The sequence below is a fragment of the Chelonia mydas genome, chromosome 22 (genome assembly GCF_015237465.2).
Source record: "Chelonia mydas isolate rCheMyd1 chromosome 22, rCheMyd1.pri.v2, whole genome shotgun sequence".
In the NCBI taxonomy this organism is placed as follows: domain Eukaryota; kingdom Metazoa; phylum Chordata; order Testudines; family Cheloniidae; genus Chelonia; species Chelonia mydas.
In genome coordinates, this window is record NC_051262.2 from 2,192,361 (window position 1) to 2,204,503 (window position 12,143).

General features: G+C 63.7%; 1 protein-coding gene across 5 annotated transcripts in view; it reads left to right on the forward strand.

Moving 5' to 3' along the window:
• The window catches only part of ROBO4 (roundabout guidance receptor 4), an 88,479-nt gene that overhangs the window by 48,135 nt on the left and 28,201 nt on the right, over positions 1–12,143 (forward strand). For all 5 annotated transcript variants that reach the window (XR_006286959.1, XM_043533866.1, XM_043533868.1 and 2 more), the window contains exons 8-14: positions 3,281–3,500; positions 4,245–4,366; positions 5,700–5,871; positions 6,928–7,122; positions 7,758–7,800; positions 9,202–9,344; positions 10,780–11,118. Coding sequence is in view for 4 of the 5 variants with exons in the window: in XM_043533866.1 (XP_043389801.1) it covers positions 3,281–3,500; positions 4,245–4,366; positions 5,700–5,871; positions 6,928–7,122; positions 7,758–7,800; positions 9,202–9,344; positions 10,780–11,118 (1,234 nt within the window). In the remaining variant the exon portion in view is untranslated. The remainder of the gene's footprint in view (positions 1–3,280; positions 3,501–4,244; positions 4,367–5,699; positions 5,872–6,927; positions 7,123–7,757; positions 7,801–9,201; positions 9,345–10,779; positions 11,119–12,143) is intronic.

Genomic DNA, 12,143 nt, shown 5'->3' on the forward strand with positions numbered 1-12,143 from the left:
CAGTCATGAGTTTAGCATCAAAACCCCAGATTTAAGAGCTAATAAGTGAGGTGGATTCTGGGACTTTACTGGACCTCAGTGACGTCCACGCTTCAGGAGGAGGAGGCGGGACTGTGCCCCTGCCCTGTGCACCGGGGGCTGCAGCCAGGGTCACGCGCCCCTGCCCTGCGGCTTCCGCTGGGGCTCTGAGCCCTAGCCCTGTGGCATCCTGGGCTTGGTGGAGGCCACAGCCGTGTGCCTCAGCCCTGCGACTTCCAACAGGGGCTGCAGCCTGGGCCACGCACCCCCCTTGTGCCTTTCCAGGGCTGTGCACGCCCATCCGGCTGTGGCCAGGGCTTGGCGGGGGCTGTAGGTGGGGCCACACGCCCCTGTGCCGCAGCTGCGGCCAGCTCTGGAGCATGGGCTGTGTGGCTGCGCCCCCCGCCCGCTGTGGCTGCTAGAGCCGAGCTCAGCCTGTCAGTCCCCTCCCCCACGGGACTCCATTCCTCCCCCCATCTAGCCCTGCTCCCTGGTTATTTTTAGTAAAGTCATGAAAAGGTCACTGGCTCCATGAATTTTTGTTTATTGCCCGTAACCTGTCCGTGACTTTTACTAAAAATAGCCGTGACAAAGACTTTTAGCCTTACTCATAAGTAATGATCATAGAGTCAGAAATGGTTCCATAGAAACCAAAAGGTATAACCCGCTTCCTAGAGTCTCCGCTGAACTGTACCTGGCCAAACCCTTGTCTGAAGTAGTTTTTCTCTCCAAGGCAACCTCCCAGTGTCTCCAGCCAACCTGGCCAGGATCCCGCCTTCGTGAATGTAAAGAGCTCTGTCCTTTTTCCTTCCCCAGTGCAGGATAACAAGGGGCCTTCTGCCTTCTCCTTATATCCCCCCAAATCCACTGCTGATCTCCAAACTCTGGATGGCCCCCAGGGTCTATCCCTGGTGTGCTGACTTCATGTTTTCACATCCTCATGTTGCCTTCGTATGGAAACGGGGCTTCCTTGTGTCGGCTCCCAGTGCTTAATGTATGTGGGAACTGAGGCAGCCAGGGGAACATACAGCCTTTGTGTTCCCAGTGCCTGTTCTCACCCCAGGCCCTGCCTGGGCTTGTGCTGGTCCCGAAGCAGCTCAGAGCCTGTCCGAGCCAACCCCGTGCTGGAAGGGCGAGCACCTCGCCATGCTGCAGTGCATTTGCACAGGGCAGGGAGCAGAGAGAGTCGCAGGCAACATGGTCTGCTTCTGCCCATCTGGCAGCCCCCCTCGCAGGGATGGGCGCAGCACGGTGATCCCTGGCCCGCAAACGGTCCCAGAGTTCAAAAGCGGAGAAGTCCAGGGAATGTGTCACCCAGGACAAGCCCAGCACCCCACCAGGGCACCAGGAATTACAGCCACTGGCACCGTGTGCCGAAGGAGCAGGAGGGAATGGGGAGCTGCCCCTGCACTCCCAGACTGTGAATGGGAAAGCGCTGCCCACACCCAGCCCCTTCCAGCAGGGCCCCACTGAGCTCTGTCCCCCTGGACAGCCTGGCTGGGCTAGACCTTGCCCTGCCCCAGTGCTGCTCGGATCCCCCACCATTCCCAGCGTGCACGGACAGGCTCAGCGAGGAGAGCGGAGTGCTGGCTGGAGAGCAGTGGCAGGATCCCCCAGCTCCACTGGCAGAGCGGCCTGGGGACAGCAGCCTTGAAAGCATCGTCCCTCGTGGAGGGGATCGTGGGTAACGCACGAAAGCCGTCCAGGCCATTGGGAGGTTGCAGGCAGGACTGAGGGGCTTTGGCTCTGCTGTGATACCTGCCTGTGAAAGGGGCACAAGGACAGGACCCCCCAGCGAGAGGCTGCAAGGCCCGAAGGGTGGTAGCCAAGTGCTGCAAGGCCTGAAGGATAGTAGCCAAGTGCTGCAAGGCCTCTCCAGCAGGGCCAGGCAGACCCCCGGGCTCACCACTGGCATGTTCCCCCACACAGTTGGGCCTGTGCTCGGCAACGTCTGGCAGCGGCGCTGCCCAGGGGTGGCAGGCACCTGGAAACTGAGTGAGGCACCATTGCAAATCCATCCCACCCCCAGCTACTTACCCACCCACCAACTTTCCCTCCCACCCATCCATCTAACCACCCACCCATCCCACCCCCAGCTACTTACTCACCCACCAACTTTCCCTCCCACCCATCCATCTAACCACCCATCCATCCCATCCCCAGCTACTTACCCACCCACTGACTTTCCCTCCCACCCATCCATCTAACCACCCACCCATCCCACCCCCAGCTACTTACCCACCCATCGACTCTCCCACCCATCCATCTAACCACCCACCCATCCCACCCACAGCTACTTACCCACCCATCGACTCTCCCACCCATCCATCTAACAACCCACCCATCCCACCCACAGCTACTTACCCACCCACCGACTCCTCCACCCATCCATCTAACTACCCATCCATCCCACCCCCAACTACTTACCCACCCATCGACTCTCCCACCCATCCATCTAACCACCCACCCATCCCACCCACAGCTACTTACCCACCCACCGACTCCTCCACCCATCCATCTAACTACCCACCCATCCCACCCACAGCTACTTACCCACCCACCGACTTCTCCACCCATCCATCTAACTACCCATCCATCCCACTCCCAGCTACTTACCCACCCACCGACTCTCCCACCCATCCATCTAACCACCCATCCATCCCACCCACAGCTACTTACCCACCCACCGACTCCTCCACCCATCCATCTAACTACCCATCCATCCCACCCCCAACTACTTACCCACCCATCGACTCTCCCACCCATCCATCTAACCACCCACCCATCCCACCCACAGCTACTTACCCACCCACCGACTCTCCCACCCATCCATCTCACCACCCGTCCATCCCACCCCCAGCTACTTACCCACCCACCGACTCCTCCACCCATCCATCTAACCACGCATCCATCCCACTCCCAGCTACTTACCCACCCACCGACTCTCCCACCCATCTGTTCATCCCATCCACTGATCCCAACCAGCCATCCACCCTCTGACCCTCCCATCCCCCCAGCCACCCTCCCATCTATCAACATTTATACAGCGCTTTCTGCCATAGCAACCGCTCTCTCAGCTGGCTTCTCCCAGCGCATAGTCCTGCTGATGCAGCTCTGGCAGCCTGTCCTCAAGCCTCTTGCCAAAGGCAAGCACCATCCTGGGCAGAAGGACAATAGGAGACTTGGACACAGGCAGGCTGGGGGGTTGGGCAGATCTCTGCTGGCCTGTCCTGTGCCCCCACTGACCACGGTTGCCTTTCAGGTGATCCGCCCGTCCCAGCACACTGAGGGACATGCTGTGCTGTACCGCTCCCTGCTGCCGGTCAGCATGGACTGGGTTGAACGGAAGGTGCCCAGGGAGCACAGCATCATCATCCCAGCCCTCAAGAGAGGCTACAAGTATGAGTTCAAGGTTCGGCCCTATACCGGGAAGGTCCATGGCCCGGACAGCAACATCAGGCATCTCTGGATCCCGGAGGAAGGTACAGCCCGAGGCGGCCCCAGTCCCTCCAGCTCCAGGGCCTGACTCAGCTTGCTCTGCAGAGCAAGGTCACATGGGGGACCTAGAGAGGCTGCAGGCCTGGCAGGGAGTCCATGAGTGACGTGCTGGGTGGGTTTGAGGGCTTGGCGCGTGGCTGCCTGCAGGCCCTTCTACATGGTGCTGCTCCTTACAAGGCCCATGCCTTGCCAGGGGGAGCATGGGCAGGGGGTCCCGCTGCAATGGACAGAAACCTGCCCAGTCAGCTGCTGTGCACCTCCTGGGTGAACGGCACGGCAGGTGCCCAGTGTGCCCTGGCACCCCAAGGCTGCACCGTCCAGGGCCCATGTGTGGGGCCATGTGGGGAAGTGCCAAGGCTGGGGTCTGTCACCGTCCTGCTAGAGGGGACAGGGAGGGAAGAGGGGGAGGAGGAGCAGCACCATGCACAACACCCCTGGGCACCAGGTTCCCTCCCCAGGAGCCCAGCTCGGTACCTTCATCTGCAGTCACCCCCACTGTGCATGGCCCCATGACCTGCCCTGCCTCTCTAGTGATACCTGCCTGAAGCTCCGATGGGCATCTTGGTGCTGGTGGGAGACCTCAGGGTCCACAGCTCCGCTGCCCCCCCCACACACTCCAGTGCTCGGAGTGCGGGGCCTGGCTCTAGGGACCCCAGGCTCCGTGTCTAGAGAGCAGCCCAGCCCGGGGCTGCCCAAGGCGGTTTTCAGTGGCTCTCTCTTGTCCTCAGTGCCTAGTGCAGCTCCTCAGCGTGTCACCATCACGGCAGTGGAGGATGGGAATGGCACAGTGCTCATCAGCTGGGACCCCCCTCCCCACCCTGCACACAACGGCATCATCCGGGGCTACAAGGTGAGGATGTGCCGGGGCGACAGCTCAGGCCCCGCGCGACACTGACGTGCTCGGCACTCACAGTGGGGACGGAGGGTAAAGAGCTAAATCGGCCTGGCTTGGCCAGGCTGCAGCTCGTAGGAACCTGGCGGGAGCCCCGGCTCGCGGAGGGATCTCGCCCGAAGGTGGGGAGGTAACCAGGAGGGTGCCGGGGGACAGGGCCGTGTGCCCTGGGAGTGCTGCCGGGCTGGGCTGCACCCTGCCAGAGTGACACGGGCTCTCGGTCACTCTCAGGAGCATTCATAGGAGTCAGCGTTGGTTTGTGCAGGGATCTCGGGGGCTGCTCTGCTCTGCTCTGGGAGCAGCCCCTAGGGGCCGTGTGCCAGCTGGGCAGAGCGGCAGTGAGCGATGCCCCTTACACAGGACCTGGGGGGCCTGGCAGAGGAGCCGCACCAGCTGAGGCCCCCTCCATGCCTGTGCGGTCGTGCCTTTGGAGCAGCTTTAGCTTGGAGTTCCTGGGGCTTCTTGTGGGGCCTGGGGCAGTATGGGTCACAGCTGTCCATGGGGCCACGGAGGTGGGGGTCAGAGCTGTCCATGGGGCCTGGGGCAGTGCAGGTCACAGCTCTTCCATGTGGCCACGGTGGTGGGTCACAGCTGTCCATGTGGCCAGTGTGGTGGGGGTCACAGCTGTCTATGTGGCCAGGGTGGTGAGGGTCACAGCTGTCCATGGGGCTTGGGGCAGTGGGAGTCACAGTTATCTGTGAGGCTCGGGGTGGAGCAGGTCACAGTTATCCGTGGGGCCAGGGGCAGTGGGGGTCACAGCTATCCATGGGGCCTGGGGCAGTGCGGGGTCACAGCTGTCCATGGGGCCAAGGGGGGTGTGGGTCACAGCTGTCCATGGGGCTCAGGGCAGTGAGGGTCACAGCTGTCTGTGGGACTTGGGGAAGTGGGAGTCACAGTTATCTGTGGGGCTTGGGGTGGAGCAGGTCACAGCTATCCATGGGGCCTGGGGCAGTGGGAATCACAGCTATTCAGGGGGCCCAGGGCAGAGCAGATCACAGCTGTCTGTGGGGCCTGGGGCAGTGGGGGGTCACATCTGTCCATGGGGCCTGAGGCAGTGGAGGTCATAGCTGTCTGTGGGCCCAGGGAAGTGGGGGTCATAGAATCATAGAATATCAGGGTTGGAAGGGACCTCAGGAGGTCATCTAGTCATCTAGGGGGTCACAGCTGTCCATGGGGCCTGGGGCGGGTGGGGGTGTATCTGGTTGTATCTGTGTCTGGGTGTATGACAGGCATCCTGTCTCTTGGTCTGGGTTTATCACAGCCGTGCTAGCTCTGTCTGGGTGTGTTACAGGTCTGGTACCTGGGCAATGAAACTCACCATCGCTCCAACAGGACCGTGGATGGAGGGACGCACAGTCTGGAAACGGTCATGCTGCCGGCTGGGGTTAAATACTGTATCCAGGTGGCAGCCTTCAATGGAGCTGGGCTCGGGGTGCCCAGCAATGCCACGTGCAGCAGCGTAGGTCAGAAACGATGTTTTGTTCGTAGAGCGATTTGTCCAGCCGGAAACCCCCAGGCGCCCCGTGATGGGCCCAGGGGGAGCGGGGGAGCCCTGTGATCAGAGAGCCAGTTGGGGATGCTGGGACAGACAGATTGCTCGCTCGCTTGCCCTCCCTTTGACGTTCTGGCTCCCCAGGCTGGCACACTGGCCTGCTGGCTGCGCTCGCTTGCTTCCCTTAGAAACCCGGGTTCAGTCACCTGGACCCTTGGCACCGCTGCCAGCTGGCCAGACTGGAGGCTTAGGGAAGTGTGTGACCCCTTGGACTGCAGGGACCCTCTGGGGAGCAGCACGGAGGTCACGCTCCTTGGCCTGTTTCCCTTCTCTCATGCCTGCCCAATGGACCACTGGTTCAGCCAGCCCTTGGGAGGGACATTTTTCTTCTCTGCATTTGACTCATTTTACGTGAGCACAGTGCTGGCTTTCCGCGGGGGCTAGGCTGGCTTCCGCTGGGACGAGGGAAAGTTGGCTGATGGTTCGAGCTGAGAGCTGGCCGTCTGGAATCCGGTTCTGTTCCCAGCTCTGCCTGCCTCTCATTGGGTCACCTTGGCCATGGCCCATCCCTCTCCCTTTCTGCCAGGTGTGCCCCTCTCCGGGCTCCAGCCCACAGGCCCTGGGGGTGTGCTGGGACCCTCCGAGCCCTGCAGGCTGGCTCCCTCTGTCAGCTGGGCCAGTCTCTCCTCCTCCCAGCTGACGCCTGCCCCCAGCATTATCCCAGCTCTCAGCCAGGCTCCGCAGCGATGCCTGCACCGAGGGTGGACTCCAGCCTTGGCACTGTGCAGGCATGAGGCTCTGGTGCCCCTCCGAGCGGCAGCCCAGGTGTTGCTGGGGGGAGCAGACTCCATGGTAGCAAAGGGACTGGAGCCTGGCCCAGTCTCCGCATGCAGCTGGGCCTTTGCTATTAACCTTTCGGTGTCCTGTGGGCAGGCGGAGGAGCAGGTCAGCTCTCCCGGGGGCGTGGCTCTGCATTGAACGAGCTCCGCCTGTCACCTCCACCTCTGACCCACCCCTTCCTTCCCAGAGCCCCTGGTGGGAAAGATGGCCAGGACCCCGGCTGTGCGCTCCGTCAGCCACATCCTGGCAGTGATCCGCCAGCCTGTCTTCATCGCTAGTGTGGGCTCGCTGCTCTGGCTCGTGCTGATGGTGCTGGCTCTCTGCCTGTGCCAGCACCACGCCAGGCATTACAGCCAAGAACAGCAGCGTGCCAGGGGCAAAGGTGAGCTTGACTCTGGGGCTATGGGACTGCGAGCCCAGCTGTCTACCAGCAGTCACTAGCATGGAGGTGGAGGGCAGCAGGGGCCCTGGAACGACATGGTATGCCTGGGCTCAGTGAGTTTGAGAAACCCCAGCCCTTAGGGTCCTGGGCCAGTCCAGCTAAAGCAGGGCTCCCCAACCTCACCCCCGCTCACTGGGCCCTGCAGCCCCCCCACAGCCTAGACATTACACTGGGGATTGGTCTTAGACGGCTCTGATTTCTGCCCAAGCGCTACCCTGGGGGATGGCCCCAGAAAGGGGCCCGTCAGTGCAGGAGATCAGCAGGGTCCATGCCGAGTGGTCTGGGGTGAACCCCAGGGGTTCCCTATCTCAGTGCTGTGGGAGCATGCCCAGGGGTTATCCAGAGACTGGTGCTGGGACCGGTGAGGAGCTGGCAGAGCCCCCAGGATGGCAAGACCGGGTTGCAATCAGCAGCGGGGACGAGATGAAACTCAGGCAGGGGAAGATGTGGGCCTGATGAGAAAGGTGGCCAAGAGGGGCAGCAAACGGGTGCCATGCAGCTCAGGATGGTCTGCACCCTGGTCATTGCAAGGAGCCATTGCTGTGCAACTAACAACCTCCCTGCCTTGCTCCCAGGTCTGTGCCGATACGCCAGCGAAGACACCATTGTCAAGCACAGGTGAGTGACGGCCTGGAGAAAACGGTTGTGAACCCCCGTGGCATGGGCTGGCCTGTATCCCTGCTCAGCAAGCCCCAGGGTGGCCCACTGACAGGGAAGATGCCTGCTTTATTCCTGACCTGCAGCCCCCTGCTATCCCAGCCCTGGGCCCCCCCTCACACTCAGCTCTGCCAGAGCCCCTCAATCCTGACCCACAGCCCCCTGCTATCCCAGCCCTGGGCATCTTCTCACACTCAGCTCTGCCAGAGCCCCTCAATCCCAACCCACAGCCCCTGTTACTCCAGCCCTTTGTCCCCCACACACACACTCAGCTCTGCCAGAGCCCCTCAATCCCGACCCACAGCCCCTGCTACCCCAGCCCTGGGCTCCTCCTCACACTCAGCTCTGCCAGAGCCCCTCAATCCCGACCCCCAGCCCCCTGCTATCCCAGCCCTGGGCTCCTCCTCACACTCAGCTCTGCCAGAGCCCCTCAATCCCGACCCCCAGCCCCCTGCTATCCCAGCCCTGGGCTCCTCCTCACACTCAGCTCTGCCAGAGCCCCTCAATCCCGACCCCCAGCCCCCTGCTATCCCAGCCCTGGGCATCTTCTCACACTCAGCTCTGCCAGAGCCCCTCAATCCCAACCCACAGCCCCTGTTACCCCAGCCCTGGGCTCCTCCTCACACTCAGCTCTGCCAGAGCCCCTCAATCCCGACCCCCAGCCCCCTGCTATCCCAGCCCTGGGCCCCACACATGGCCCTCTGTAAGACACCAAACAGCTTACAGTCTGCAGCAGCCCTTACCAGCCCACCTGTGCCCTGTGATGGTCCTGCGGGCAAAGGGGACGAGGGCAGGCTGGAGGGGGAGCTGAGCCGGCTGGTCTCTGCTGGGGCATGTGATGGCTCTGTGATGAGAGGCTGCCAAGCTAACACCCTTGGTGCTTCCTGGTCCTGGAGAGAGGCAGGTGCCCAGGGTGCTGTGAGTTACACAGCACTCTGGGGCTTTCCCCTACAACAGATCCCCCGCTCGTGTGGGTGCTGCGCAGCACCTGCCAGCAGGAGGGAGCCAGAACCTGCCCCCTGCCCGCCCTGACACACGCCTGCCGGGGGAGGCAGGCTGGCCCTGCTAGGGCTCCCCATGCTGGGAATGCAGAGGATCTTTCCACTCCCTCTGCACTGCCTGAGAGCACAAAGGGAATGGTGCTGGCCCACGAGCCTGGCCCAGTCACAGTGCTCCCCTCCCATGGCCAGGGCTGGAGCGGGGCACTAGCCCTGCGCTAGCCCCCTCCACGCAGACACAGGAGGAAGGTGCCACAGACTCACCCAGCCGGCAGTGCCGGGGCTCTCCAGAGCTGCTGCAGGTGACAGCAAAGCCCCCTCCCGGTGCCTTCACCCGTATGTCTCCTCCCCTCCCCAACCCCAGGATGGACGTGAGTGACTCCCCGTGGCTGGCTGACAGCTGGAAAGCCACCTCCTGCTCCAAGACCTTCAGCAGCAGCAGCAGCAGGTCGAGTAGCCAGCTCCTGTGGGCCGAGACCAAAGACAGCCTGGACTTCCACCGCTCCAGTGAGTCCCTGCCGCGCCGCTCTGCTCCTGGCCATTCCCTGCCCGGAGAGAGGCTCCTGCGCTGACCAGCCCACACCTCTCGCTGCACCTTCAGGGCAAAGTCAGGACATTCTGCAGGGAAGGTGACGTTCCCTGTGCGGGATCCCGGGAGCCCGGCCACTGGCCGGCTGAGCTCCCTGTGCGGGATCCCGGAAGCCCGGCCACAGGCCGGCTGAGCTCCGTGTGCGGGATCCCGGGAGCCGGGCCGCGGGCCGGCTGAGCTCCCTGTGCGGGATCCCGGAAGCCCGGCCACTGGCCGGCTGAGCTCCCTGTGTGGGATCCCGGGAGCTGGGCCGCGGGCCGCCTGAGCTCCCTGTGCGGGATCCCGGGAACCCGGCCACAGGCCAGCTGAGCTCCCTGTGCGGGATCCCGGGAGCCGGGCCACTGGCCGGCTGAGCTCCCTGCGCGGGATCCCAGGAGCTGGGCCGCGGGCCGCCTGAGCTCCCTGTGCGGGATCCCGGGAACCCGGCCACAGGCCAGCTGAGCTCCCTGTGCGGGATCCCGGGAGCCGGGCCACTGGCCGGCTGAGCTCCCTGCGCGGGATCCCAGGAGCTGGGCCGCGGGCCGCCTGAGCTCCCTGTGCGGGATCCCGGGAACCCGGCCACAGGCCAGCTGAGCTCCCTGAGCGGATCTCGGGAGCTGGGCCGCGGGCCGCCTGAGCTCCCTGCGTGGGATCCCGGGAGCCAGGTGTCACGGAGTGTGGGGGAGTCCAGGCCCTGCACCCCTCTTCCTGGGATTCACTGAGACTCTCAGCCAGCCAGTAAAACAGAAGGTTTATTGGACAACAGGAACACAGTCCAAAACAGAGGTTGTGGGTACAACCAGGACCCCTCAGTCAAGTCCTTCTGGGGGAGCAGGGAGCTTAGACCCCAGCCCTGGGGTTCTCTGTGTTCCTCAACCCAGCACCAAACTGAAACTAACCCCCCCCAGCAGGTTCCCTTCTGCAGCCTGTCTTCATATTCCTGGGCAGAGGTGTTACCTCCCCCTCTCCTCCTGGCTCAGGTGACAGGCTCTCAGGTCTCCCATCCCCAGGGCACATTCCCAGGTCAACACTCCCCCCTCCCTGCTGCGTCACATCCTCACACCGCCCCGGCTGAGCTCCCTGTGTGGGATCCCGGGAGCCGCGGGCCAGCTGAGGCGGGGGGAGCGCTGCGGGCTGGGTGTGTCTGCGGGTGCGTGGGGAGCGCTGCGGGCTGGGTGTGTCTGCGGGTGCGTGGGGCGGGGGGAGCGCTGCGGGCTGTGTGTGTCTGCGGGTGCATGGGGCGGGGGGAGTGCTGTGGGCTGGGTGTGTCTGCGGGTGCGTGGGGAGGGGGGAGCGCTGCGGGCTGGGTGGGACTCATGGAGCCTCGAGGGCCTGGAGACTAATACACCGTGTCTCTCTCCTTTCCCTCTGCAGCCATGTCCTTTGACAGGCCGAGCCAGAGCTCCCAGATCCCGGCCGTCCCCCGGGGGCCCGACAGCAGCAGCCTGTACAGGATGCTCTATGTCGACCTTCCTGCCAAGGACATGCAAACCTTCCACCGCCCCCCTGTGCCCAGCACCCCTGGCCCTCACTGCAGAGCTGCGGAGCCTGGGCGACCCACCGACCCCAGGCTCGGGCCCCATTACAGGCAGAGCATCGGCATGGAGAGCGGCTGTGCTGGGGGAACCGAAAAGAGAGGGCTTTGGAAGCCAGCGGGCCCCGGACCCCCCAGGCTCACCTTGCAGGGTCCCTGGGAGAGCAGCAGCAAAAGAGGTAAGGGCTGCAGGAAGTCCCAGCTGGGAGCTAGGGGCTCTGACCTCAGGGTGCCTGGGCCTGCATTCAGGGGCTGCAGGGTGCCATGCGGGCACACAAGCCCCGCGGGAAGGGTTGGCGTTTCCCTCCTGATCCGCTGAGCCCGTGGCAACATGCTGCCCTGCTACGCTGCGCCCTGCATGTGCTAACACCAGCCCCGATGGCGGGACCGCCATCGACCTTAGCTTGCCGTAGGCCCCAGCCAGCTCAGTCTTTCCTCAGCGTGGCCAGAAAATGGGCACAGGGAGCAGCTGCAGTGTCTGCCATCCCACTGGGCATGAGCCCCACCAAACAGCCCAGCCACAGCCCAGTGCCGTGCCCCTGGCGTTCCCTAGTGCCCCGCCCTCCTGCCCCCAGGGCGGGGGCAGGGGCCTTCTCCCCAGAGCAACCCTGTGGCTGTTCTGCTGGCATCACAGCCCGACTGGGCCTGCCCACGGAGGGGACCTTCACCTGGGCGCTCCCCTGCCCCGATGGTTGGCCATGGCCTATGTTCATTCTTTGCCCTGGTCCTGGCTTCGCGCCGGGGCCGGGTTCCGCACCCGGGACAAGCCCTGTGAGCTCCAGCATGGCTCCCGGCAGGGTGTCAGGGGAGGGGCAGCGCACTGGCCCAGCGGCACGGGAGGGTGCAGGAGGAGGGGAGCAGCGGGAGCCCTGGCAAGTGCTGTCTGGCTCCCTGCAGCACTGGCTGGGAGGGGGCCAGGACCACACTGACAGCAGGGGATGAGGTGCCCAGTCCAGCAGCAGGGGGCAGACACAGAAACCAAGGCTGCTGGGTTCTGTGTGTGCCCCTGTCTGGGCTTGTCCCATGCTAAGCAGTGGGGACCGGAGCCCTCCCACTCCCTCCCCCCTGCACCTTTGTGCTCTGAGTCCAATGGCTGAACAGCCCTTGGGCAGCGCAAAAGGTTGCTGGCATCGTACACCCCCCATGCCCTCAGCAACAGCCCTGCCCTGCGCCCTCTCAGCCTGAGCCGACCACCACCACTCAC